Here is a 27,047-nt window from a genome sequence, read left to right as displayed (position 1 = left end):
GTTGGTTCAAGATTTTATTCTAAATACTTTGTATATACTGATTTAATATTCACAATACTATCTTATGAGGTAAATATTATTAGCCTGATTTTAGCCATGGAGAAGAAGGCAAAGAAAGGATAGATAAATTGGTCAAAGTAACCAAGTAAATACCAATACTGAGTTTTAAATGCAAGCAGTCCAGATTCAAGTTGATGTTTTTAACCACTACACTCTAGCCTCTCACTCTTCAACAAGATCACAGACTAACTTAAATAATCTTAATTCTAAACTCTACAAGCTCAGTTACAGAAAGAGTCCCATATGCCTGAAAACACACATCTATGCCCCTGTTAATAAGCCTAGTTAAGAAATATTCAACTTAGCAGCATAACAGTTGCTTCTATTTTAAAATATCTATGGCAGAACTATTGTGAGTAGACCTGAGTATGCAAATTAGAAAGCATTCTCAGGAGCTGATTATACCAGTTCCCAAAATTCTTCTGAAAAGATGAAAACTAAAATGTCCCGTTATAAATGACGGCTACAAAAATTGTATAGCAATATGGAAAGATACTTGATATAGTATATTTTAAGAGCCTTAAAAATGAACATACCCTTATGGATAATTATGTAAAATGTATGTAGGAAAAAGGACTGGAATTAAATTGCATCTAACTCAGGGGTTAGAGACAAAAGTCAGCATGTGAGATAAAAACCATGCACTGTCAAAATCATACTTGAAGACCCCAAGGTGAAGAACAACATACCATCTTTCAATTTAGGTAAGTCCAACATTGCCAGTTTGTCCTCCAGCGCTGCAACAAATCACTTTTCCTTTGGTTGACACCAGATGAAGAGGTTGGCTTGCATTTAAGGGCCATAAGGTATGAAAATATATTGCTTTAAATAACAGAATCACAGCCAGCACAGTGAATGCCCACTCAGAGAAACTTAGAAAAGGAAACAAACTGAAGCCACAAGCAAGTCTCATCCCCACTGCCCAGGCTCACTCCAGGAGTGAGAAAACAGGGTGTGGGAAGTGGGGAGGGGATACAGTTCAAATGAGCACAGGTGGACATACAAAAATCAGAAAATTCACATAATGCAACACAACTGCATACCAAAATGATTACAGTGGTTGTATTGCTGTAGTGGGATAATCAGGGATTTTTTTCTTTATTTCCCAAATGTAATTTTACAATTCACAGAAAAGGCACAGAAGATATTCTACCCAGAGACCTAAACATTCTGCCCACCAACCTTGAGATCAGAATTGCTAGGAACCATATGGAATCATCAAGATGGTAAACTCAGTGTTAACCTTCTCATGGACAGATTTATTTTTACCAATGAGAGTAACAAAAAATCTACTTTATTACCCTTTTCTTCCACTGTCACGTGCTGGAAAGAAGGATGGAGGGTCTTTGTGCTTATTTATATGACTATTACAAAACATAGCTAACTAAATTTTCTAACCTAAATTTACAGATCTCATAGAAATGTGAATACTCCTTATACTTTTCTTTTTTTTTTGAGACGGAGTCTTGCTCTGTCATCCAGGTTGGAGTGCAATGGCACACAATCTCAGCTCACTGCAACCTCTGCCTCTTGGGCTCAAGCAATTCTCCTGCCTCAGCCTCCTGAGTAGCTGGGACTACCACACCCGGCTAATTTTTGTATTTTTAGTAGACACGGAGTTTCGCCATGTTGGCCAGGATGGTCTCAATCTCCTGACCTCGTGATCCGCCCGCCTCGGCCTCCCAAAGTGCTGGGATTACAGGCGTGAGCCACCGCACCTGGCCGGTTTAATTTTTTAAAATGGGCTGGGCGCAATGGCTCACATCTGTAATTCCAGCACTTTGGGAGTCTGAGACAAATGGATCACTTGAGGTCAGGAGTTCAAGATCAGCCTGGCTAACATGGTGAAACCCTGTCTCTACCAAAAAAAAAAAAAAAAAAAAAAAAAAATTACCCAGGCATGGTGGCGGGTGCCTGTAATCTCCACTACTCAGGAGGCTGATGCAGAAGAATCACTTGTATCTGGGAGGTGGAGGCTGCCAGTGAACCAAGACCGTGCCACTGCAGTCCAGCCTGGGAGACAGAGTCAGACTCCATCTCAAAATAATAATAATAATAATTTTTAAAAATGAAAATACAACGTTTTCTACACATAGCACAATGTACTGAACTGAGACTAAGAACAATCAATTATGAATTATACCAGCAAGGTATAAGTACCAATCAGTGGGCTGTTAACGTTTTTGCTGAAACTTTGAATATTCTCTGTACTTATGAAAACACCTTTAAGAAATCAATATTTACATGACTTAACCAATTTTCAAAAAGGTTTTTTAAAATTGATATAATTTACCACGCATGGTGGCTCACTATATAATTCCAGCACTTTGGGAGGCTGAGGCGGGAGGATCACGAGGTCAGGAGATCGAGACCATCCTGGCTAACACGGTGAAACCCCGTCTCTAATAAAAATACAAAAAATTAGCCAGGCGTGGTATGGTGGCATGCACCTGTAGTCCCAGCTACTTGGGAGGCCAAGGCAGAAGAATCGCTTAAACCCGGGAGGCGGAGGTTGTAGTCAGCCGAGATCATGCCATTACACTCCAGCCTGGGCAATGGAGCGAGACTCCGTCTCAAAAAAAAAAAAAAAAAAAATACAGAATACAAAAATTAGCCAGGCGTAGTGGTATGCACCTGTAATCCCAGGTACTCGGGAAGCTAAGGCAGAAGAATCGCTTGAACCCAGGAGGCAGAGGTTGCAGTGAGCTGAGATTGCACCACTGCACTTCAGCCTGGGCAAGAGTGAGACTTCATCTCAAAAAAATAAATAAATAAATAAATAAATAAATAAAAATTGACATAATTCACATACCGAAAACTCATTCTTAAGAGAGTAAATACATACAATTCAGTGATATATTGACAAAGTAGTGCAACCATCACCACTATCTAGTCCTAAGAAGGCTTACATTTAAATCAGACAGAAGACCTAAGAGATAACCTAAGCAAGAAACATGGAACCATGCAAAAATTAATTTACACTGCAAGGGTAGAGAATGTAACCTAGAAACGGTGAGCAGCATAGGTCTCATCAGATGTTCTGTTGCAAGCAGAAGGTTAAAGGCAAAAGCCAATGTCAATGTATTTTTAAATCCTGTAAACAGTTTTTATAGATGGCCTCTATCTGGTGCTCATTTAAGGTAACTGTATAAATAAACTCCCCTGCCTAGACTGAAGCTGGGAGTCAAGCAGCCCCTGCACTATACAAGCTGAGTAATGACCCTTTTCTTCTTGTCACTGTAGCAGAAGTACCTCTTCAGTGACTTCTAGCTACCAAAAGGCACAGGAAGCCCCATACAGCCTTATCAAACCTGGAAGACTCAGCCAAAGCTACCTGAGCATTTGGCAAAAGAGGTAAGTGAGGACTACAGAAGCCAACAGCAATTCTATCTAAAGAAGGGTGAGAGAACTCGGCAAGGCAGTGGAACTGACAGAGGGCTGTAAACAGAGTTCAAACACCTTCCCCAACCTCAGAGAGGCAAATTCCATCTCAGCTAAATGGTTTTGAGGAAGAGAATATAACCTGTCTGTGTCTCAAAACTGGTAAGTGGCATCCTCTTCCTCAGAGCCATTTAGCTGAGATGCCAGAAGATGCAAAATCTGGAAACTTCTTTAATTAGTATCTGTCTTCTTGGCTTTATCAACTGCCAAGATTTCTGCGCTCAGGACCATGTCCTTGTCAACAAACAGTAAGGCTGACTACAAGATTTCTGCCTTGAAAATTTATATGTTACGTTATGTTACGTTACGATGTGATGTGATGTGATGTGATGTGATGTGATGTGATGTGATGTGATGTGATGTGATGTGATGTGATGTGATGTTCAGACAGGGTCTCACTCTGTCATCCAGTCTGGAATGCAGTGGTGTGATCTCAGCGCACTGCGACCTCTGCCTCAGCCTCCCAAGTAGCTGGGATTACAGGCATATACCACCAGCCCGGCTAGTTTTTGTATTTTTAGTAGAGATGGGGTTTTGCCATGCTGACCAGGCTGGTCTGTAACTCCTGGCCTCAAGTGATCCACCCACCTCGGCCTCCCAAAGTATTGGGATTATAGGCGTGAGCTACCATTTTATTTTACATTCACCATTTTATTTTTTTGAGACAGGGTCTCTCTCTGTTGCCCATGCTGGAGTGCAGTGGCATGATCTTGGCTCACTGCAACCTCCACGCTCATCTCCCTAGCTCGACTGATCTTCCTGCTTTAGCCTCCTAAGTAGCTGGGACTACAGGTATGCACCACCATGTCCAGCTAATTTTTCTGTATTTTTTTGGAGAGATGGAGTTTCACCATGTTGCCCAGGGTGGTCTCGAACTCCTGAGCTCAAGCGATTCACTGGCCTCGGCCTTCCAAAGTGCTGGGATTACAGGTATTTCCCACTGTGCCCAGCGGGAAATTTTAAAAATAAAATAAATAAGCCAAATCCCAGGTCATTCCAAAAATGACCAAATTAACCCTTGTTCCAGAACCTCTCTCACCAGGGTCACCTGATCCCTGCAGCACTGAATCACAGATTCTTCCCTAGGCCAGCCAACAAAAATTAGCTGGGGCCGGGCGCGGTGGCTCACGCCTGTAATCCCAGCACTTTGGGAGGCCGAGATGGGCGGATCATGAGGTCAGGAGATTGAGAACATCCTGGCTAAAATGGTGAAACCCCGTCTCTACTAAAAATACAAAAAATTAGCTGGGCGAGGTGGCGGCGCCTGTAGTCCCAGCTACTTGGGAGGCTGAGGCGGGAGAATGGTGTGAACCCGGGAGGTAGAGCTTGCAGTGAGCCGAGATCGCGCCACTGCACTCCAGCCTGGGCAACAGAGCAAGACTCCGTCTCAAAAAAAAAAAAAATTAGCTGGGCGTGGTGGTGGGCACCTGTAATCCCAGCTACCAGGGAAGCTGAGGCAGGAGAATTGAACTCAGGAGTCGGAGGTTGCAGTGAACTGAGATTGCACCACTGCACTCCAGCCTGGGTGACTGAGGGAGACTCTGTCTCAAAAAAATTAAAAAATAGGCCAGACATGGTGGCTCACATCAATCCCAGCACTTTGGGAGGCCAAGGCAGGTGGATCCCCTGAGCTCGGGAGTTCGAGACCAGCCTGGCCAACATGATGAAACCCCATCTCTACTACAAAAATACAAAAAATTAGCTGGGCGTGGTGGCAGGAGCCTGTAATCCCAGCTACTTGGGAGGATGAGGCAGGAGAATCGCTTGAACCCAGGACGCAGAGGCTATAGTGAGCCGAGATCATGCCACTGCACTCCAACCTGGGCAACAAGAGTGAAACTGTCTCAAAAAACAAACAAAAAGTTTACATTAACCACTCATGGTGGCACACGCCTGTAGTCCCAGCTACTCAGGAAGCTAAGGTGACAGGACTGCTTGACAGGAGGTCAAGGGCAGCCTGGGCAACAAAGCAAGACCTTGTCTCTACTTAAAAAAAAAAAAAAAAAGAAAAGAAAAAAAGAAAAGAAAGAAATGCAGAAGGTATAGGGCCTTTGCTACAATGTCACTTTCAGTAGACCCAAAATGCCAGGCAGCAGACCAAGTGACTGACCTAGTCATTGCAAACACCCACTTTCCAAGAAGAATTTTCCTTTTCAAGAATGCAGAAACTGCCCATTCACCACAAGAACACTGATAGACTAAAGCAAGATATTGCTTCTTCCTACTAACACCACCTTGGTAATCCTGTAACTTTGTGACATTAATTAATAAACCAGTACTAAAGTAATTCTGTAGCACTTCAGTTACTATAATTTCTTTCTATGTTTGAGCCTTATTAGGAAACATAATCCAGAAGCTATATCATTTTTGCTTAAATGATATTAAATCCCTTTGGAAAAATATCACAGCAAGCTTATATACTACGTAGTATGCAAATAAACCTAAAAATCAAAAGCAATTCTGCCTGCATTAATATGTCACAGAAACACTGTGTGAATGAGAAGACCTACAACCATTCCAAGATTTCTGGAGGAAGTGTACTATATATAAACAGAAAAAACAACTAAGTTATATGTCCTTAGTTACATATAACTGAAGTCATAAGATAGTACCAACACTACTATAGCTCCTCCTGCTATGCAGAGCAGGAGAACTGATATTAGGTAGGCAAGGCATGTGATCAGCATTGGCTCCTAAAGCACATAAGCATTAACTCTGTCTACTTACAGAAGGTCCACTTGCTAATTAAGTCACTTTTAAACTATGCAAAAGTTCAAGAATAAAGAATCTAAACAGTTTACTGCCGGTGGTCCTCAGGGTACATTAAAATTATCAGGAGGACTTCTTAAAAGCACAGACTACTGGGCACCACCCCAGAGTTTGATTCAGTAGGTTTAGGATGGCGCTTAAGAACTTGGATTTCCAACAAGTTCCCAGGTGGTAAAGAGATGACGATGGTCCAGGATCCACTCTGAGAACAACTGCTCTATAGTTTACTTGTTGATAGAAGCTGTTCATTGTAGTCTTCAGCTTACAAGGTTTCTGCTGATCATTTAAAAATAAAATATAGGCCAGACGCAGTGGCTCATGCCTGTAATCCCAGCACTGTGGGAGGCTGAGGCAGGCTAATCATGAGGTCAGTTTGAGACCAGGCTGGCCAACATGGTGAAATCCCGTCTCTACTAAAACATACAAAAAATTAGCCGGGCATGTTGGCAGGTGCCTATAATCCCAGCTACTGGGTTGGCTGAGGCAGAAGAATCGCTTGAATCCGGGAGGCGGAGGTTGCAGTGAACCAAGATCGCTCCACTGTACTCCAGCCCAGGTGACAGTGCAAGACTTCGTCTCAAAAAAAAATAAAAAAAAAATAAATCAGCTTTGTCAGTTTTTCAACTTTTTATTGGAAATAATTTCCAATTTACAAAAAAAATTGCAATAATAATAGTACAGGAAAAAGATTCATATATGCTTTACCCAGGTTCAACCTTATTTTTTTTATTATTATTTTTTTAAGATGGATTCTTGCTCTGTCGCCCAGGCTAGAGTGCAATGGCATGATCCTGGCTCACTGCAACCTCCGCCACCTGAGTTCAAGTGATTATCCTGCCTTAGCCTCCCGAGTAGCTGGGATTACAGGCACCCGCCACTGCGCCCGGCTAATTCTTGTATTTTCAGTACACAGGTTTCGTTCACCAAGCTGTCCAGGCTGGTCTCAAACTCCTGATCTCAGGTGATCTGCCCACCTTGGCCTCCCAAAATGTTGGGATTACAGGCGTGACCCATTGCATCTGGCCCCAGATTCAACTATTAATAACATTGTGATCCATCTACTTTATCATTACTCTCTTCCTCCCTTCTCCATTTATAGCAAGTATTTTTTTCAAAACCATGAGAGAAAGTTGCATACATCACAGTACTTTATTTCTAAAAACTTCACTATGTATTTTCTAAGAATGAAGATGCTCTCAGCTGGGCATGGTGGCTCACGTCTGTAATTCCAGCACTTTGGGAGGCCGAGGCGGGCAGATCACTTGAGGTCAGGAGTTCAAGATCAGCCTGTTAAACATGGTGCAACCCCGTCCCTACTAAAAACTAGAAAAATTAGCTAGGAGTGGGGGCAGGTGCCTGTAATCGCAGCTACTCCAGAGGTTAAGGCAGGGAGAATTGCTTAAACCCAGGAGGGAGAGGTTGCAGGAAGCCGAGATCACACCATTACGCTCCAGACTGAGTGACAAAATGAGACTCCGTTTAAAAAAAAAGAAAAAAAGAAAAGAAAAAAGATATTCTCTAACATAACCACAGTAGTTATCAACTCAGTGAATTTAATATTGATACATCATTACCACAATCAAGATATAAAACAATTCCATTATGCCCCAAAATTCCCTCATGCTTCCACTTCATAGTTAACTCCTCCCCCAATACCCTGGCCACCACTATTTCCAATCCCTAAAATTTTCCCTTTTTCAGAATGTCACATAAGTGAAATCACACATACACATCTAGTATGTGGCCTTTTTTAAAAAATTGTAAGCTGACTGGGCGCAGTGGCTCACACCTGTAATGCTAGCTCTTCGGGAGGCCCAGGCAGGTGGATCATCTGAGGTCGGGAGTTTAAGACCAGCCTGGCCAACAAGACGAAACCCCATCTCTACTAAAAATACGAAAAATTAGCCAGGTGTGGTGGCACACACCTGTAATCCCAGCTACTTGGGAGGCTGAGGAAGGAGAATCGCTTGAACCCGGGAGGTGGAGGTTGCAGTGAGCCGAGGTTGTGCCACTGCACTCCAGCCTGCGTGACGGGAGCAAGACTCTATCTCAAAAAAAAAAAAAAAAAAAAAAAAAAAATTGTAAGCAAATACACATCAAATAAAATGCACCGTTTTAAAGTGTACAATTCCAAAGCATTAAGTACATTCACAATGTTGTGCAACCATCACTACTACCTAGTTCCAGAACACTTTTATCAGCCCAAAAGAAGTACTATAACCATTAGGGAGGCATTCCCCATTCCCCCAGCCCCTGGCAACCACCAATCTGCTTTCTATCTCTATGGGTGTGCCTACTCTAGATATTTCATATAAACTGAATTGTACAATATTTGGTCTTTTGTGTCTGGCTTCTTTCATAATGTTTTCAAGGTTCATCCAAGTTGTAGCATACATCAGTATTTCATTCCTCCTTATGGCAGTGTATATATCCTTATGAGTCTAGTTTCTTTCACTCAGCATATTGCCATTGAGATTCATCCATGTTGTTGGGTGCATCAGTAGTTTCTTCTTTATTGCTGAGCAGTATTCCATTTTATACATATACTAGAGTTTGTCTAGTCACCAAAAGACATTTTACTTCTGGTACTTTTTCCAGAAATAATCATGTAACTCAAGATAATTTACAGTTCATGGGGTTATAATGTATTTGTAAATGGCAAAAGAAAAATTCAAATATACAGAACACATATAGGTCCAAAATCTCTTATCTACAATTCCAAAATCCCATAAATGTCAAGTTTTTTGGTAAACTTCAACAAAGTCATTTTGAGGCAAGTCCTGGCCTACACCATAATGAGTCGCTTTAGTCTTTATTTACTCCTCTTAGTGACAATACTAATAATTTTGCAGCATATTATGTCTCAGTACACATTCCCCTGGAAGATATAATTTCTATATGATCTATGTAAATTGCATTTCTATAACTTGAAAAATTCATAAGCTCATTTAACCTCACAGTTTCTATATAAAATTGTGACCCTGTACTTATACAGCTCTAGAGGAGACAAAAATCACACTAATACATTACTAGAGTCAATGAAGAGGCATTAATCTTCTCTCCCGTGTTATAGATCAGCCCTCCATTACATCAACTAAAAGGACAGACTGTACTCCACAATTCCCCTCTTATGAGCAATATCCATCCTGCATGGTCTCTGCAGGTCATCACTCAGCCTAAAATATTGACTGCCAGTTTTCACCTATGAAAGTCACCTTTTTGGGTGGACATACTGGTTCACATCTGTAATCCCAGCACTTTGGGAAGATGAGGCAGGAGAATCACTTGAACCCAGGAGTTCGAGACCAGCCTGGGCAACATAGTGAGACTGCGCCTCTACAAAAAGTTTAAAAATTAGCCTGGCATGGTGCACACCTGTAGTCCTAACTACTCTGGAGGTTGAGACAGAAGGATCACTTGAGCCCAGGGGTTTGAGGTTACAGTAAGCTATGATTGTACCAATGCACTCCAACCTGGGCAACAGAGTAAGACTCTTTCTCTTATAAAAAAAAATTTAAGTCACTGTTACTACTAAGATTCACATTTTTTTTTCTTTTTCTTTTTAAGAGACAAGGTCTTGCTATGTTGCCCAGGCTGACCTCAAACTCCTAGGCTCAAGCAATTCTCCCATCTCAGACTCCCAAGTAGTTAGGACTACAGGTGTGCAACACCATGCCTGACTACCACATATGATCTTTTAACAGTAAACACTATAGTTCTCAGAACATCTGATTGTTCCAAGACATATTCTTTAGCAGATATGTAAGACCTAAGCTGCACTGCTGTGAAACATACACTACCCTTTAATGCTCCTCACCTGAGGGGAAATCACAGCTGCTCTTCACAAACATCATAAATAATAATCTATTCCATGCATACAGAGAACCTACTGAATGTCAGTCACTGGTGGAAACAAGAAGGAATAAGGCTCCTGCTGACATTCCTCTCTAGTGAGAGAAATAAGATACACAAAACCACTGAGAAAAGTATCAGTGATAGATCCAATACCACTGACAGATTCAATCCAATCAGTGACCAGTGATAGATCAGTGATAGACCCAACTGAAAAATACCAGTGATAGAAATATCCAATCAGTGATAAATCCACTGAGAAAAATATCAGTGATAGATCCAAACAAGGATATGATGGAAAACAACTACCAGATGATTTCAGATTTGAGGGTGACACAAGGCCTCAGAGAGGTGAAACTGAAGCCAAGAACTAGACCCCAGAAGACAAGTAAAGATCAGAGGGAAGAGCAGTACAAAGACCCTGACACAGAAAGAAGTTTGTATGGGTCAAAAACAAGAGAAAAGCTCAGTGTGGCTACAGTAAAATAGAGTAGGTGGAGAGTAGTACTGAATGAGATCAGACTGCCAAGGGTCAGCTCATGCATGGGTTTGTAAGACAAAACAAGAAGTTGGGAATTTCTTCCAAGTGAAGATGAATGCCCTAAGAGGGTTTTAGACATGGGAGTAACATGATCTGGCTGATATTGTCAAAAGTTCATCCTATTTGTCACATAGAGATGTAATACAGATAATATGAAACTGGTAATCCAATCATTTCACTAAAAAACGAAAACAAACAAAAAACACAACTTAATAGAATGCCAAGAAAAGACTGCATTTGCTGAAAGGTGTTTCTCATTTTATTTTCAAGCACTGTCTTGAATGATTTCCCATGTGTACCAATGTCTTCAGTCTGCCAATTCTAATAGCTACCACAATCAGCAAATTTAAGAACTTCCTCTCTAGATCCTATATGTTAATACAATTTTTACTGTGCTGACAAATTTGACAATTAGAAAGTCAACGAATACTAAAGAAACTGGAGTTTGAACGGCTATTTAAATATTAAGACATCTTCTTTCCAAACATATCAATACTTAATGAAAGCACAGTTCATGAAACCAGACTGAGGTTATCATCCTGAGAGTTAAAAAGCATCTCCAGCCTGTAAATTCTACTTTGAGTTCCCAAAGAAAGCATGTATGAGGCATATGCAAAAAATAAATATAACCAACAAAAGTGAGATACCAAGAAGAACAATATATCTACTCTTAGTCATGTTTCCACAAATTCAGGGTTCATGTTTTTAAAACAAAAAAATAATTGGCTCTCTGAGAAATAACACTTCCTGAGCTTGTTCTCAAATTACAGAACAAATTATTTCTGGACTTAATACCGTATTCTTTCAAACACCAAAATTTATTTTGTGGACAATTTTCCTCTGCAGAAGCATTCTGAAGAAGTTATCTAGTTAATGCAAAATTTTTATCCCATGATAAACTGCTAATAGTAAATTATATCCTCAAAATATGACATGTTCTTACTTGAAGATGTCTTTAACTAAATTACTGAAATTCTAAGTTCTGTGAAGACTCATGCTCTATTCTCTTCCATTTAAAATTCTGCAAAATAGGTCACCTAAAGATTACCTTTATTTTTAAACCACTTATTATTATACATAGTTCTAAAAATATTGGTCAAAAACCTTGAGTTCTTGACATTTCACCTTTGCCTACTTTCACTGTAGTAAGATGTAAAGGAAATGACTGAAATTGGTGCTGTGAAATATGACTAGGAGGATATTCTGAAAAGTTTAATCCACCATTCAGACCACAGAACAGATGTCAAAGGGAAAGCTCTTCTGGATCTATTCATGGATTTCAACAAAATAACTGTAACAGGACTCCATTCTCAAAGCAAAACTGAAAATTAAAGAAACCACTAATTTGTACAATTTCTCTAGGAAGTTATAAATTTTACTCTGAAGCAATGAATGTAAAGTTTTACATACAGCAAGCTTATTAAATCCTACTAGGCTCAAACATAAACATTCCACCACCATGAAGAACATCCATAGCAAGTTAAATAATTATATAAAATATATTCAGGGCAATTGCTGCGACACTCTCTTTATATATCACAGGCATTCAGAAGAACTGGAACATGCATCCTCATCACCCATGCGTGGACAAACATCCACAAAGAACCACAGCTAAGATTAAAGCTGGTTGTTATTTGGAGGCACCAACGGGAGGCTTCTGGAATTTTAATTGTTTTAAGAAATTTGTTTCTTAAAACAAATTTTAAGTAGCACATGATGCAGAGATCTGACAGAGACTTGACTCCTCCTAACCCAAGGCCACATGCAAGTTAAGAAACTCACCTGTGTTATACTCCTTCAACTGCAAGTTCTTTACAGGCATGCCATCAGGAGTCCGAAAAGCATTAAGAATCTGCAAAAATATGGCATTTACACTAATGACACAAATCATAATCAAACACTGAATATTAGATTTTCCCTAACGATTTTTATCATACATAATTTAAAGCCATGATACTTTGTAAAAGCAAAGTTAAATTATGAACACTCAAGACATTCACATATTGAATGAGTAGAAGATAATTATTCAAAAATCAGTGGGATACAGTGGCTCAAGCCTATAATCTCAGCACTTTGAGAGGCCAAGGTGGGAGGATCGCTTAAAGCCACATGTTTGAGACAAGCCTGGGCAACATAGTGATACCCTATCTCTACAAAAAAAAAATTTCTTAATTAGCCAGGAGACTACATGGTGGCTCACATGGTAGCCACATGGTGGCTCACACATGTAATCCCAGCATTTTGGGAATCCAAGGCGGGTGGATAACCTAAGGTCAGGCGTTCGAGACCAGCCTGGCTAACATGGTGAAACCCCATTTCTACTAAAAATACAAAAATTAGCCGGGTGTGGTGGCACACGCCTGTAATCCCAGCTACTCGGAAGGCTGAGGCAGGAGAATCACTTGAACATGGAAGGCTGAGGCTGCAGTGAGCGGAGATCATGACACTGCATTTCAGCCTGGGCAACAGAGCAAGACTCTATCTTAGGCCGGGCGCGGTGGCTCAAGCCTGTAATCCCAGCACTTTGGGAGACCGAGACAGGCGGATCACGAGGTCAGGAGATCGAGACCATCCTGGCTAACACGGTAAAACCCTATCTCTACTAAAAAATATAAAAAACTAGCCGGGCGAGGTGGCGGGCGCCTGTAGTCCCAGCTACTCCAGAGGCTGAGGCAGGAGAATGGCGTAAACCCGGGAGGTGGAGCTTGCAGTGAGCTGAGATCTGGCCACTGCACTCCAGCTTGGGCGACAGAGCGAGACTCCGCCTCAAAAAAAAAAAAAAAAAAAAAAAAGACTATCTTAACAAAAAAAAAAAGGCCGGGCATGGTGGCTCAAGCCTGTAATCCCAGCACTTTGGGAGGCCAAGAAGGGCGGATCACGAGGTAAGGGGATCGATACCATCCTGGCTAACACGGTGAAACCCCATCTCTACTGAAAAATACAAAAAACAAGCCGGGCGAGGTGGCGGCGCCTGTAGTCCCAGCTACTCGGGAGGCTGAGGCAGGAGAACGGCGTGAACGGGAGGCGGAGCTTGCAGTGAGCTGAGATCCGGCCACTGCACTCCAGCTTGGGCGACAGAGCGAGACTCCGTCTCAAAAAAAAAAAAAGGGGGGCCAGGCGCAGTGGTTCACGCCTGTAATCCTAAACTTTGGGAGGCTGAGGCAGGCAGATCACGAGGTCAGGAGATCAAGACCATCCTGGCTAACATGGTGAAACCCCGTCTCTACTAAAAAATACAAAAAATTGGCCGGGCGCGGTGGCTCACGCCTGTAATCCCAGCACTTTGGGAGGCCGAGACGGGTGGATCACGAGGTCAGGAGATCGAGACCATCCTGGCTAACACGGTGAAACCCCGTCTCTACTAAAAATATAAAAAACTAGCAGGGCGTGGTGGCGGCGCCTGTAGTCCCCGCTACTTGGGAGGCTGAGGCAGGAGAACGGGGTGAACCCAGGAGGCGGGGCTTGCAGTGAGCCGAGATCGGCAAGCCGAGATCGCGCCATTGCACTCCAGCCTGGGTGACAGCGAGACTCCGTCTCTAAATAAATAAATAAATAAATAAATAAATAAATAAATGAATAAAATATAAAAGTAAAAATTTAAAAAAAAAATTAGCCAGGAGTAGTGGCTCACACCTATAATCCCAGCTACTCGGGAGGATAGTTTGAGCCCAGGAGTTTGAGGCTGTAGTGAGCCTTGATTGGGTCAAGTTTGAGGCTGTAGTGAGTTTGAGGCTGTAGTGAGCCTTGATTGGGTCAAGTTTGAGGCTGTAGTGAGCCAGCCAGTCTGGAGTACCCTGTCTCAATAAATAAATAAATATTTTAAAATACTCAGGTACATAAGAAAAGCAGGGCCAGAAGCGGTGGCTCACATCTGTAATCCCAGCACTTTGGGAGGCTGAGGCAGGCGGATCATAAGGTCAGGGGATCGAGATCATCCTGGCTAAAACAGTGAAACCCCATTTCTACTAAAAATACAAAAAATTAGCCGGGCGTGGTGGCACTTGCCTGTAGTCCCAGCTACTCAGGAGACTGAGGCAGGAGAATTGCTTGAACCCGGGAGGCAGAGGTTTCAGTGACCCAAGATCGTGCCACTGCACTCCAGCCTGGGCAAAAGAACAAGACTCTGTCTCAAAAAAAAAAAAAAAATGCCAGGTGCAGTGGCTCATGCCTGTAATCTCAGCACTTTGGGAGGCTGAGGCGGGTGGATCACTTGAGGTCAGGAGTTCAAGATCAGCCTGACCAAGATGGTGAAACCCCATCTCTACTAAAAATATAAAAATTAGCCAGGTGCGGTGGCAGGCGCTTGTAATCCCAGCTACTTGGGAGGCTGAGGCAGGAGAATCGCTTGAACCCTGGCAGCAGAAGTTGCGGTGAGCCGAGATCGCGCCCACTCCAGCCTGGGCGACAGAGTGAAACTGTCTCAAAAGAAAAAAAAAGAAAAGCAGAAGAGCATAACCTTCAAAGGCTCAAGCTCTGAAATCATACTGTGTGCCTTCCAAGCTCTCCACTCACTTGCTGTGTAACCTTTTAGTGTCCAGTTTCTCATGTGTTAAACATAAAATGATATACTGGGTTCATTACAGTCCAGGGCCACAGCACTTCCTCAGCATGAACTGCCTGGGCAGTTCATTTCCCCATATTCAAATGTACTGTTCTCTCACTGCATTCAGGCCTGGGCTCAAATGCCTCTTCCTCAGTGATGCCTCCCTAACTACACAATACAGAAAACAGCCCCATTAGCATGCACACTTGTGGTCCCAGCTACTCAGGAGGCTGAGGTGGTAGGATCGATTGAACCCAAGGGGTAGAAGCTACAGTGAGCCGTGATTGTGCCAATGCACTACAGCATGGGCAACAAAGTGAGACGCTGCCTCAAAAAAATTAAAAATGGGCTGGGCGCGGTGGCTTACACCTGTAATCCCAGCACTTTGGGAGGCAGAGGCAGGGAGATAACCTGAGGTCAGGAGTTGGAGAACAGCCTGACCAATATGGTGAAACTCCCGTCTCTACTAAAAGTACAAAAATTAGCTGGGCGTGGTGGTGTGTGCCTGTAGTCCCATCTACTCGGGAGGCTGTGGCAGGAGAATGGCTTGAACTGGGGAGGCGGAGGTTGCAGTGCGCCAAGGTCGCATCACGCACTCCAGCCTGGGCGACAGAGCAAGACTCTGTCTCTGAGCTACAGGCCGAGCTACCATGCCTGGCCTGCACTTTAGTTTTCTTCAGAGTATTTATTCTCTGACTAAAATTGTGTAATCCTTTTGCTTGCTTTTTCATTATCCATGGAGGCAGTGACTTTATAATATAAACTGCTGTGTCACTCAGTATCTAGAACAATGTCTGGTATACAATAATGCTTACTATTTAGAGTGAATATATTAAATATGTGGTAATTAAATGAACTAATGCTTGTAAGTATCACACAATGTCTGGCACAGAGTGAGCCCTGCCATAGTTCAGACTTAATTTAGTCAGCCAATCCTTTGATTATCGGGCAGTTAGGCAGTTTCTAGTTTTTACTATTGTAAATAAACTGCATCCTTATGTACATACTCCAGAAATAATATGCTCTAAAGGATGTGATCAGGTCTAAAGAGAACAATCATTTGTCATAATTTTTTTTAACCTCACCTCAGTGACTGCATGTATAAATGGTGAAATCTGAATAAACTAATCTGAATAAACTTCATGAATTATACCAGGGTCGGTTTCTTGGTTTAGATACTACACCACAGTTGTGCAAAATATTAACACTTAGGGAGGATGGGAGAAAAATACACAAGACTTCTCTGTGCATTTCTTTGCACCTTCTTGTGAATCTATTTCTCAAATTAAAAGGTTTTTTAATTTTTAATTGACACAGAGAAACAGGAGAGAAGACATGCCTTACCTCTTCTTTTGTGGCATTTTCGGGCACCCCACTTAATCGAATAAGCCTGCTGGGTTTCTCCTCACTTGGGCCGGTCCTATAATCTTGATCCTTAAATTGAAAATGAAAAATTATTTCACAAATAAATATACTTTACTGTACAAAATACAAATCAACATGAAATTTTCTCTATTGTTCTGAGTGCCAGAATGTGACTTCAAATCACAAGAATGTAAATGTGCTAAGACCAAGGCTCACTGAAAGAGTCTTGAAAGTAAAGAGGCCGGGCGCGGTGGCTCAAGCCTGTAATCCCAGCACTTTGGGAGGCCGAGACGGGCGGATCATGAGGTCAGGAGATCGAGACCATCCTGGCTAACACGGTGAAACCCCGTCTCTACTAAAAAAAATACAAAAAAACTAGCCGGGCAAAGTGGCGGATGCCTGTAGTCCCAGCTACTCGGGAGGCTGAGGCAGGAGAATGGCGTGAACCCAAGAGGAGGAGCTTGCAGTGAGCTGAGATCCAGCCACTGCACTCCAGCCTGGGTGACAGAGCAAGACTCCGTCTCAAAAAAAAAAAAAAAAAAAAAAAAAAAGTAAAGCGGCCTGGCGCGGTGGCTCAAGCCTGTAATCCCAGCACTTTGGGAGGCCGAGACGGGCGGATCACGAGGTCAGGAGATCGAGACCATCCTGGCGAACACAGTGAAACCCCGTCTCTACTAAAAAATACAAAAAAGGCCGGGCGCGGTGGCTCAAGCCTGTAATCCCAGCACTTTGGGAGGCCGAGACGGGCGGATCACGAGGTCAGGAGATCAAGACCATCCTGGCTAACATGGTGAAACCCCGTCTCTACTAAAATATACAAAAAACTAGCTGGGCGAGGTGGCGGGCGCCTGTAGTCCCAGCTACTCGGGAGGCTGAGGCAGGAGAATGGCGTGAACCCGGGAGGCGGAGCTTGCAGTGAGCCGAGATCCGGCCACTGCACTCCAGCATGGGCGGCAGAGCAAGACTCCGTCTCAAAAAAAAAAAAAAAAAAAAAAAACAAAAAAAATAGCCGGGCGAGGTGGCGGGCGCCTGTAGTCCCAGCTACTCTGGAGGCTGAGGCAGGAGAATGGCGTAAACCCGGGAGGCGGAGCTTGCAGTGAGCTGAGATCCGGCCACTGCACTCCAGCCTGGGCGACAGCGGGAGACTCCGTCTCAAAAAAAAAAAAAAAAAAAAAAAAGAAAGTAAAGCAAAAAATTACGAGACACAAGACTGAATAAGACTTTAATAACCAGAAAGACAAACTAACATATTCTCACAACTGTAATTTTCTCAGCCTGGGCAACATGGTGAAACCGTCTCTACTAAAAATACAAAAATTAGCCAACTGTGCTGTGCGCGCCTGTGGTCCCAGCTACTCAGGAGGCTGAGGCAGAAGAATCGCTTGAACCTGGGAGGCAGGGGTTTCAGTGACCCAAGATTGTGCCACTGCACTCCAGCCTGGGTGACAGAGCAAGACCCCCATCTCAAAAAAAAAAAACAAGAAAAATTTCCCTGGTCTGAGAGCTGGAAAATGGGGTGTAAACTAGCAGTACTTCATACCTCTGGTGAGAGAAGATGACTAGATAATTTTTTTTTTTTTTCTTTTGAAACAAAGTCTCGCTCTGTCACCCAGGCTGGAGTGTAGTGGCACAATCTCAGCTCACTGCAGCCTCCGCCCCCAAGTTCAAGCAATTCTCCTGCCTCGGCCTCCCAAGTAGTTGGGATTACAGATGTCTGCCTCCACACCTGGCTAATTTTGGTTTCTGGGTTTTTTTCAGATGGAGTTTCGCTCTTGCTGCTCAGGCTGGAGTGTAATAGTGCCACCTCCGCCTCCCCACAAACTCTGCCTCCCGGGTTCAAGGGATTCTCCTGCCTCAGCCTCAAGAGTAGCTGGGATTACAGGCATGCACCACCACGCCCAGTTAATTTTATATTTTTAGTAAAGACAGGGTTTCTCCACGTTGGTCAGGCTGGTCTCAAACTCACAATCTCAAATGATCTGCCTGCCTTGGCTTCCCAAAGTGTTGGGATTACAGGCATGAGCCACTAGGCCCGGCCTAATTTTGTTATTTTTAGTAGAGATGGGGTTTCACCATGTTGACCAGGCTATTCTTGAAATCCTGATCTCAAATGATCTGCCCACCTTTGCCTCCCAAAGTGCTGGGATTACAGGCTGAATAAGACTTTAATAACCAGGCGTGAGCCACTCTGTGCCTGGCCTTATTTTTCTTTTCCCCGGTCACATTCTCTCCTGAGGTTGCACCACACTGGTCTCAAGCTCCTGGCCTCAAGTGATCCTCCCACTTAAGCCTCCTAAAGTGCTGAAATTACAAGCATAGGCCACTGTACCGGGCCAATTCTACTTTAAAAGAGAATACCTTCATTGTAAAATTACAAATATAACCCTCCTTGCTTAGATCATATATCAAGAAGTTTTAACATTTAAGTTAATTACGTTAGCTGCAAGAGGATAGTTGCAACATTAATATCAGCTCCTCACATTAATATTAGCTCCTCAGGACTAGGGAGACTCCTAAGTATTATCTCAACAAATTTAAATAAGAAAATGATCCCTAAACGATCACAGGTCTAACTAAGCAAGAGTTGCAAGAGTCAACTCCCAAAGACATATACTTTCAAACTAAATTATCCCAAGGCATGTAAATCAGCACCATAAAACAAAATAATGAATAAACACACATCAAAAGGGTAGGGGCAGTGGCTTACTGCTGTAATCCCAGCACTTTGGGAAGCTAAGGAGGGGGCATTGCTTGAACCCAGGAATTTGAAACCAGCCTGGATAATACGTTGCAATCTTGTGTCTACAAAAAAATACAAAATTGCTGGTCAGGCATGGTGGTGCATGCCTGTAATCCCAGCTCTTTGGGAGGCTGAGAAGGGTGGATCATTTGAGATCAGGTGTTCCAGCCCAGTCTAGGTAACATACCTAAACCTCATCTCTACAAAAAAATACAAAAATTAGTCAGATGTGGTGGTGCACGACTACAGTCCCAGCTATTCAGGAGGCTGAGGCAGGAAGACTGCTTGAACTCGGGAGGCGGAGGTAGCTGTGAGCCAAGATCGCGCCACTGCACTCCAGCCTAGGCAACAGGGCGAGACTCCATCTCAAAAAAGAAAAAAAAAAAAAATTAACTAGGCATGGTGACATATACCTGTAGTCCCAGCTTCCTGGAAGGCTGGGGCGGGGGAACCCCTTGAACCTGGGAGGTAGAGATGGCAGTGAGCCGAGATCACAACATTGCACTCCAGACTGAACGAGAGTGAGACTCATTCTCCAAGGGAAAAAAAAAAACTAGCCAGGCATGGAGGCTGGCACACACCTGTAGTTCCAGCTACTCAGGAGGCTGAGGTGGGAGGATTGCTTGAGCCTGAGAGGTCAAGGCTGCAAGGAGCCATGATTACACCACCGCACTTCAGCCTGAGTGACAAAGTGAGACCCTGTCTCAAATATATATATATATATAGTTCCTTCATATATACACACACATATATATAAATGGAAAGTGAAGCAGAAAGAAAAGAATAAAAGAAAATATATATATATGATCTGAGCTAAAGGCCTTTTCTCTAGAGATTTACATTCCTACATTCCACTCCTGAATACAAATTTTGCTTTCTAATGGTTGTGCAAGGATAAAAATAAAATGAAAAAAATTTTTAAATAAATAAATTGGTCAGGCACGGTGGCTCATGCCTGTAATTCCAGCACTTTGGGAGGTCGAGGTGGGCAGATCACGAGGTCAGGGGTTCGAGACCAGCCTGGCCAACATGGTGAAATCCCATCTGCACCAAAAATACAAAAATTAACCAGGCATGGTGGCACGTGCCCGTAGTCCCAGCTACTCAGGAGGTTGCGGCAGGAAAACTGCTTGAACCTGGGAGGTGGAGGTTGCAGTGAGCTGAGATTATGTCACTGCACTCCAGCCTGGGTGACAGAGCAAGACTCCGTCTCAAAAATAAATAAATAAATACATACATAAATAAATTTCACCCTTCACAAAAGTCTTATTTTAAAAAAAAAAAAAAAAAAGGCCAGGCGCAGTGGTTCACACCTGTAATCCCAGCACTTTGGGAGGCCAAGGCAGGCGGATCACAAGGTCAGGAGATCGAGACCATCCTGGCTAACACAGTGAAACCCTGTCTCTACTAAAAATACAAAAAAAAAAATTAGCTGGGCCTGGTGGCGGTCACCTGTAGTCCCAGCTACTCGGGAGGCTGAGGCAGGAGAATGGTGTGAGCCTGGGAGGTGGAGCTTGCAGTGAGCCGAGATCGCGCCACAGCACTCCAGCCTGGGCGAAAGAGTGAGACTCCACATTTTTTTTTTTTAAAAAAAAAAAAAAAAAAAAAAAAAAAAGCAGTCCACTCAATCAACATACCTGAAGGTCCCGTTGGGCATCTCGGGCAGTTTTGCCCTCTGGAAAAGACTTGCTCTGGCCATAGCCAAACATCTGGCTTCCTGGCAGCCTATGATCCACATCACGGTACTCCATGCTTCTGTAATCAGTGTCTTGCCGCCCAAGAAAGTCCAGACCGCCTTCTTCTTTAAACAGACCAGCATCTGAACTCTGCTGTTCACCTCCAGAAAGCTGTGACTTATCTTGGTCTTGAACTGGACTCTGGCTGTTCCGAAAGTCTGCTGAAGACTCATGTTCAAAGGCTACACCTTGTGTTTCTCCTTCTCTTGTTTCTGAATGCTCAAATTCTCCCTTCTGAATGCCGAAAGCAGGCCTTTCTATCGTATGGTCATGTGTGGATTCTTCTCTCCTGTTCACATTCATACCAGAATGTTCTCTATCTTGTGTAGAGGGCTGAATGTAATCCAAAATATTTGGATCCACAGGGGGCATCTCCCTATCTTTAAATTCCATACAAGTTCCCATCTCTCTGCCCCTAAAATCCTGATCAGTCCTAGACCGGTGTCTACCTCTGAAATCTGAATGTGGCGTATCCCTGTCCCTAAAGTCTAGATCAGTAGTACCTGAACCTCGGCCTCTAAAGTCTACTTGTGTTCCGTCTTTGTCTCTGAAGTCCAAATCAGATACATCTCTATTCCTAAAATCAGAACGGGACTGTTCTCTGGCCCTAAAATCCAAATCTGATAAATCCCTTCCCCTAAAATCTGCATGGGATCCATCTCGGCCTCTAAAATCTAAATCATAAGTGCCCCGGCCCCTGAAGTCAGATGGAGGAGCATCCCTACCTCTGAAGTCAACAGCGTGAGCATCCCTGTCTCTGTAGTTCATATGAGGTGCCTCCCTACCTCTATAATCCATAGAAGTACCATCTCCACCCCTATAGTCCATAGGTGGTCCTTCTCTATCCCGAAAATCCCCAGAATGTATGTCCCTACCCCTGAAGTCCAACTGTGATGAATCTCTGCTCTGGAAATCAGAAGACGAAAAATCTCCCCCTCTGAAATCATGTCCAGGTCCCTCCCCTCCTCGATAGTCACCATGCGGTCCGTCTCTAGCTCCATAGCTGAAAGAATGCTCCTCTACATTTGCAAAAGGAGGCCCCGAATGCCCCTGGAAATCAAAGGGAAGTGAATCTCTGCCAGGAAAGTTGCCAGAGTGTCTCTCTTGAGCATGACTCTTAAGGGGAGGAGGAGGATAATCCCTGTTCCACCCGGGAGCAAACCTTTCTTCTTGGCTCCCACTGTAGAAACAAAGACAGTGTTATTCATATTGTCCAGAGAGTTTGAAATCTACACACCAGCATATTCTTCTCTAATCACAGCACATTCTTCTGTAAACATTTTTTTTTTTTTTGGCAGAGTTCTGTAACAAGGTCCTAGATCTGCAGAAAACAGCAAAGTTTTGCTATTTTAAGACGAAGTGGCGGAGTAAACTTTTATGCTCCCATTTCAGAACACGAGGAAAGTCAACACAAGGTTTTCAACATGACTGCTGCAGAAAAAGCTTTCACCCAGTCCTGCAACAGGGAAAATCCGCAATACCAAATAAGCTAACAATGGTGACATGCTACAAAAATTTCCATTTCCTACAGCCAGGGAACTTAAGAATTCCAAGGTCAACATGACGATTCCTATATATCAGAAAAATCAATGCACTGTAAATTTCTTACAGTAAGTTTCAGGAGGTATCTTTCTCACTGCTGCATCCAGTGGTAACATTCCAAAATATTTTATTACAGATACAGCATGGACACCACCCAATCAAAATGGATGCAGGCCCAAAGGGAACACTGGTTGTAAATCACCAGTAGGAACAAGCATACCAGTGTTCACCAGCTGAGCATCAGCCCTGGCTGCATCTAAATCCCAGTTCTGCAGTGGCTCCACCAAGAAACACTCTAACCTGGGTCCTATTTAACTACCCAAGGGTATCATAGAAGGTAGTATGAATCATGCCACAAAGCATATGCAAGTCATTTAAGCCACGCAACAGCATCCAGGGGCTTAATGCTGAGAGGGACCTAGAGAGAGCATTAGGCCTTAAAGCATGATCCCCATGACCCAAATGAAGAAGCTGATATTCCGTATTTCAATGTCTCATGCTACTTTTTCATGGCAATAAAATGCATTTTAAAAATAGGCATAAGTATTAAATTTACATTCTCAATTTACAGAACTCAAGAGATAAACAAGATGTGACCTAATCTTTCATCCTACCCAATTTCTTTCCTTTGCCTAAATTCCAGGACATTTTACATGTTTTGGCTTCAGTCCAAGATTCCCTAAACTAGTTTAAGTAGGCAATTAGGCACCTGGGATCCTAGGTAGGGAGACATGAAAAAGGAAAACATGAAAAGACCTGAAGGGTCATCTGTTATTCAGCATTAAAACAAAAGCATTAAGATATTAATACCAGCTCAATTCTTGCCTCCCAGAACATACAGGGTCTATCATAAGGCCCTTCTGAGCTCAGACTGCACTACCATAGTAAAATTCAAAGGACAACTGAGTCTGGGTCACTCAGCTCAAGAGAAATAATTGCAATGCCAAATCCTTTCTTTTTCTTTTTCTTTTCTTTTCTTCTTTTTGATACGGAGTCTCGCTCTGTTGCCCAGGCTGGAATGCAATGGCGCGATCTCGGTTCACTGCAACTTCCGCCTCCTGGGCTCAAGCAATTCTCGTGCCTCAGCCTCCCGAGTAGCTGGGATTACAGGCACATGCCACCATGTCCAGCTAATTTTTATATTTTTAGTAGAGATGGGGTTTTACCATGTTGCCCAGGCCGGTCTTGAACTCCTGACCTCAGGTGAGCCACCCATCTCAGTCTTCCCAAGGGTTAGGGTTACAGGCGTGAGCCACCATGCCCAGCCAACCCTTTCTTAAAGTAATAGGAATTTAATAACATTAATCTAAATGCTAGAATGATGTACATTTAATGGATTTTCAGAACATGATGACTTCCACTGACTCCCATTAACACTAGTTATGTCTATGTTGTTCATGATAAGAGGAGCAAGTTGGCCGGGCGCAGTGGCTCACGCCTATAATCCCAGCACTTTGGGAGGCCGAGGCGGGCGGATCACAAGGTCAGGAGATCGAGACCACCCTGGCTAACACAGTGAAATCCCATCTCTACTAAAAATATTTAAAAATTGGCCAGGCATGGTGGCGGGTGCCTGTAGTCCCAGCTACTCGGGAGGTTGAGGCAGGAGAATGGCGTGAACCCGGGAGGCAGAGCTTGCAGCAAGCCAAGATCGCGTCACCATACTCCAGCCCGGGTGACGAGCGAGATTCCATCTCAAAAAAAAAAAAAGAGGAGCAAGTTTAGATGTTCTTCTTAAGCAATACAATTTAACACTAAAATTAAGATGTTACCACTAAATACAATGTCTCCCATGTTTAAAATCAGTTCAACTCTCTTGCAGGAAGATTTAAGCTTCATCAGACACTCATGAGATGAGGACTGAGGTATGAAATCCACATGTTTTCTGACAAGAACACATCCAACACAGCCTAAGGATTATCTCTCACCCTTCTAAATTAAGACCAAATAGATTTAGAGTAACTTACTGTAGCAGGGTTCTTAGATCTGTATTTTATACAGACTAATCAAGAAACCGTTCTACTAATATAAAATATCAGTAGTTATGAAAACTATTTTTAACCAAATAAAAACAAATTTTAAAAGAAAAGTTCAAAGGAAATGTAACAAAATCATTTTCCTGTATCTTTTTTGGTTCAAATTAGTTCCCAAAAACTGTGTCTCCCTCCTGGTCAAAGATCTTAAAAAACAGCATATAATGACTTACATTTAAACTAAAATTAAGGTGGGAAGATATAATTTTAAATAAGTTTAAACAAGTCAAAGACAAACGTTCTAAATTTGAAAAAAGTTAGACAACAGAGCTAAATTTACCTAACATTTCTGAATGCTTACCTAAATCACGTTAATTCTATAAGAAATATCCTTACTTACAAAATAGTTACCCATAAATATAAGTAATAAGAGGATAGATTACAACCTAAATATTTTTATTTATTTATTTATTTTTATTTATTTATTTTTTTTGAGACGGAGTCTTGCTCTGCCGCCCAGGCTGGAGTGCAGTGGCCGGATCTCAGCTCACTGCAAGCTCCGCCTCCCGGGTTCACGCCATTCTCCTGCCTCAGCCTCCCGAGTAGTTGGGACTACAGGCGCCTGCCACCGCGCCCGGCTAGTTTTTCGTATTTTTTAGTAGAGACAGGGTTTCACCGTGTTAGCCAGGATGGTCTCGATCTCCTGGCCTCGTGATCCGCCCGTCTCGGCCTCCCAAAGTGCTGGGATTACAGGCTTGAGCCACCGCGCCCGGCCAAATATTTTTAAATGTTAACGTACAACCTCATTGATCTAGACGAGAGGTCAGGAAACTTTTTCCACGAAGAGCCAGTTTGTAAATATATTGGATTTTGTGGGTTATACAATCTCTGTTACAACTATTCAATTCTGCCATTATAGCTTGAAAGCAGCCATACACAATCTGCTAACAAGAAGAGCTGCTGTTTTCCAATAAAACTTTATTTACAAAAACAGGTTATCAGCTGTAGTTTGCTGACAACTGATCTAATCCTTTGTATTTTTAAAAGAAAAAAAAATACCCAACATCACACAGCTGTTTTAATTTAAAGACCACTGAAGAGAAAATAAGGATCTCTGTCATTCAGCATTTATGAAATACTAGTTTTAGTAAACATTATATGGATTTTCTTTCTTTTTTTTTTTTTTTTTTTTTTTTTTTTGAGACGGAGTCTCGCTCTGTCACCCAGGCTGGAGTACAGTGGCCGGATCTCAGCTCACTGCAAGCTCCGCCTCCCAGGTTCACGCCATTCTCCTGCCTCAGCCTCCCGAGTAGCTGGGACTACAGGCGCCCGCCACCTCGCCCGGCTAATTTTTTTGTATTTTTTAGTAGAGACGGGGTTTCACTGTGCTAGCCAGGATGGTCTCGATCTCCTAACCTCGTGATCCGCCCGTCTCGGCCTCCCAAAGTGCTGGGATTACAGGCGTGAGCCACCGCGCCCAGCCGGATTTTCTAAACTCAGTTCTCTACCTAAATTTTTCATTGGAACTCCAAGCTTCAAAATAATGAATGAGAACATCTGTTGAATATAAGTAATAAAATCTTGCAGACTGCCAATCCAAATGAAAATTTACTAGTGGCAGGGGCAGTGGCTCACACTTATAATCCCAGCACTTTGGGAGGTTGAGGTAGGTGGATCACTTGGGGTCAGGAGTTTGAGATCAGCCTGGCCAACATGGTGAAATGCCATCTCTACTAAAAAAACACACAAAAATTAGCCAGGCGTAGTGGCATACATCTGTAGTCCCAGCTACTTGGGAGACTAAGGCAGGAGAATCACTTGAACATGGGAGTCAGAGGCTGCAGTGAGCTGAGATCGTACCCCTGCACCCCAGCATGGGTGACAGAGTGAGACTCCATTTCGAAAAAAGGAAAAAAAAGAAAATGTACTAGTAACAGAATTTTCAACTGGAGCATCAATACTTATGAACGCACACATTTAAAAGTCAGATTTCTTTGCTATGTACCAAGCAAAATCAAAAAGTCACATTCGTGTAGCATTTCATTAACTGTAAACACAATACAAAAGATGTTTAAATACTAGTTAAAATACAGTGTGTATTACACTAGCTATAAAAAAATTAACTCTCTATAAATTTAAAATGCAATCCATTTACAACTAAATGGTACCACCTTCTCCACTCTTCCTGGTACCCAGTAACCCCTAAAATTGAGAGGTGGCTTAGCAAACTGCATCAACATGCCACAGACAAGGCACAGCTCGGAATTCTAGACATAAATTAGTGAACTCAATGCAACTTTTATAAACATTTATGTACATTTCACTAGCTTTCCTTACTAGCCAAATACATATTCCTTTGCTAAGAGACAAAAAGAAACAAAATATTTGGGTATTTTTTAATATTAAAATAATGAAATTAGCCGGGCATAGTGGCACGCGCCTGTAATCCCAGCTACTCAGGAGGCTGAGGCAGGAGAATCACTTG

At 42.8% G+C, this 27,047-nt stretch overlaps 1 protein-coding gene across 7 annotated transcripts in view; it reads right to left on the bottom strand.

Annotated features, from left to right (window-relative positions):
* Positions 1-27,047, bottom strand: part of RBM6 (RNA binding motif protein 6) — a 127,756-nt gene that overhangs the window by 77,205 nt on the left and 23,504 nt on the right. For 4 of the 7 annotated variants that reach the window (XM_050780738.1, XM_050780736.1, XM_050780739.1 and 1 more), the window contains exons 3-5: positions 20,949-22,227; positions 16,551-16,640; positions 12,446-12,515 (exon numbers count right to left, since the gene is read on the bottom strand). The exons of 1 other annotated variant lie outside the window; for it this stretch is intronic. In XM_050780738.1, the coding sequence (XP_050636695.1) occupies positions 12,446-12,515; positions 16,551-16,640; positions 20,949-22,227 (1,439 nt within the window). Of the gene's footprint in view, positions 1-12,445; positions 12,516-16,550; positions 16,641-20,948; positions 22,504-27,047 lie in introns of those variants that run through there. 2 more of the 7 variants (XM_050780740.1, XM_050780741.1) reach the window with 2 other exon arrangements.

The sequence above is a fragment of the Macaca thibetana genome, chromosome 2, assembly GCF_024542745.1.
Source record: "Macaca thibetana thibetana isolate TM-01 chromosome 2, ASM2454274v1, whole genome shotgun sequence".
Taxonomy (NCBI): domain Eukaryota; kingdom Metazoa; phylum Chordata; class Mammalia; order Primates; family Cercopithecidae; genus Macaca; species Macaca thibetana.
Note: the sequence above shows the minus strand (reverse complement) of the source record. Positions and strands in the feature narration are given on the sequence as shown.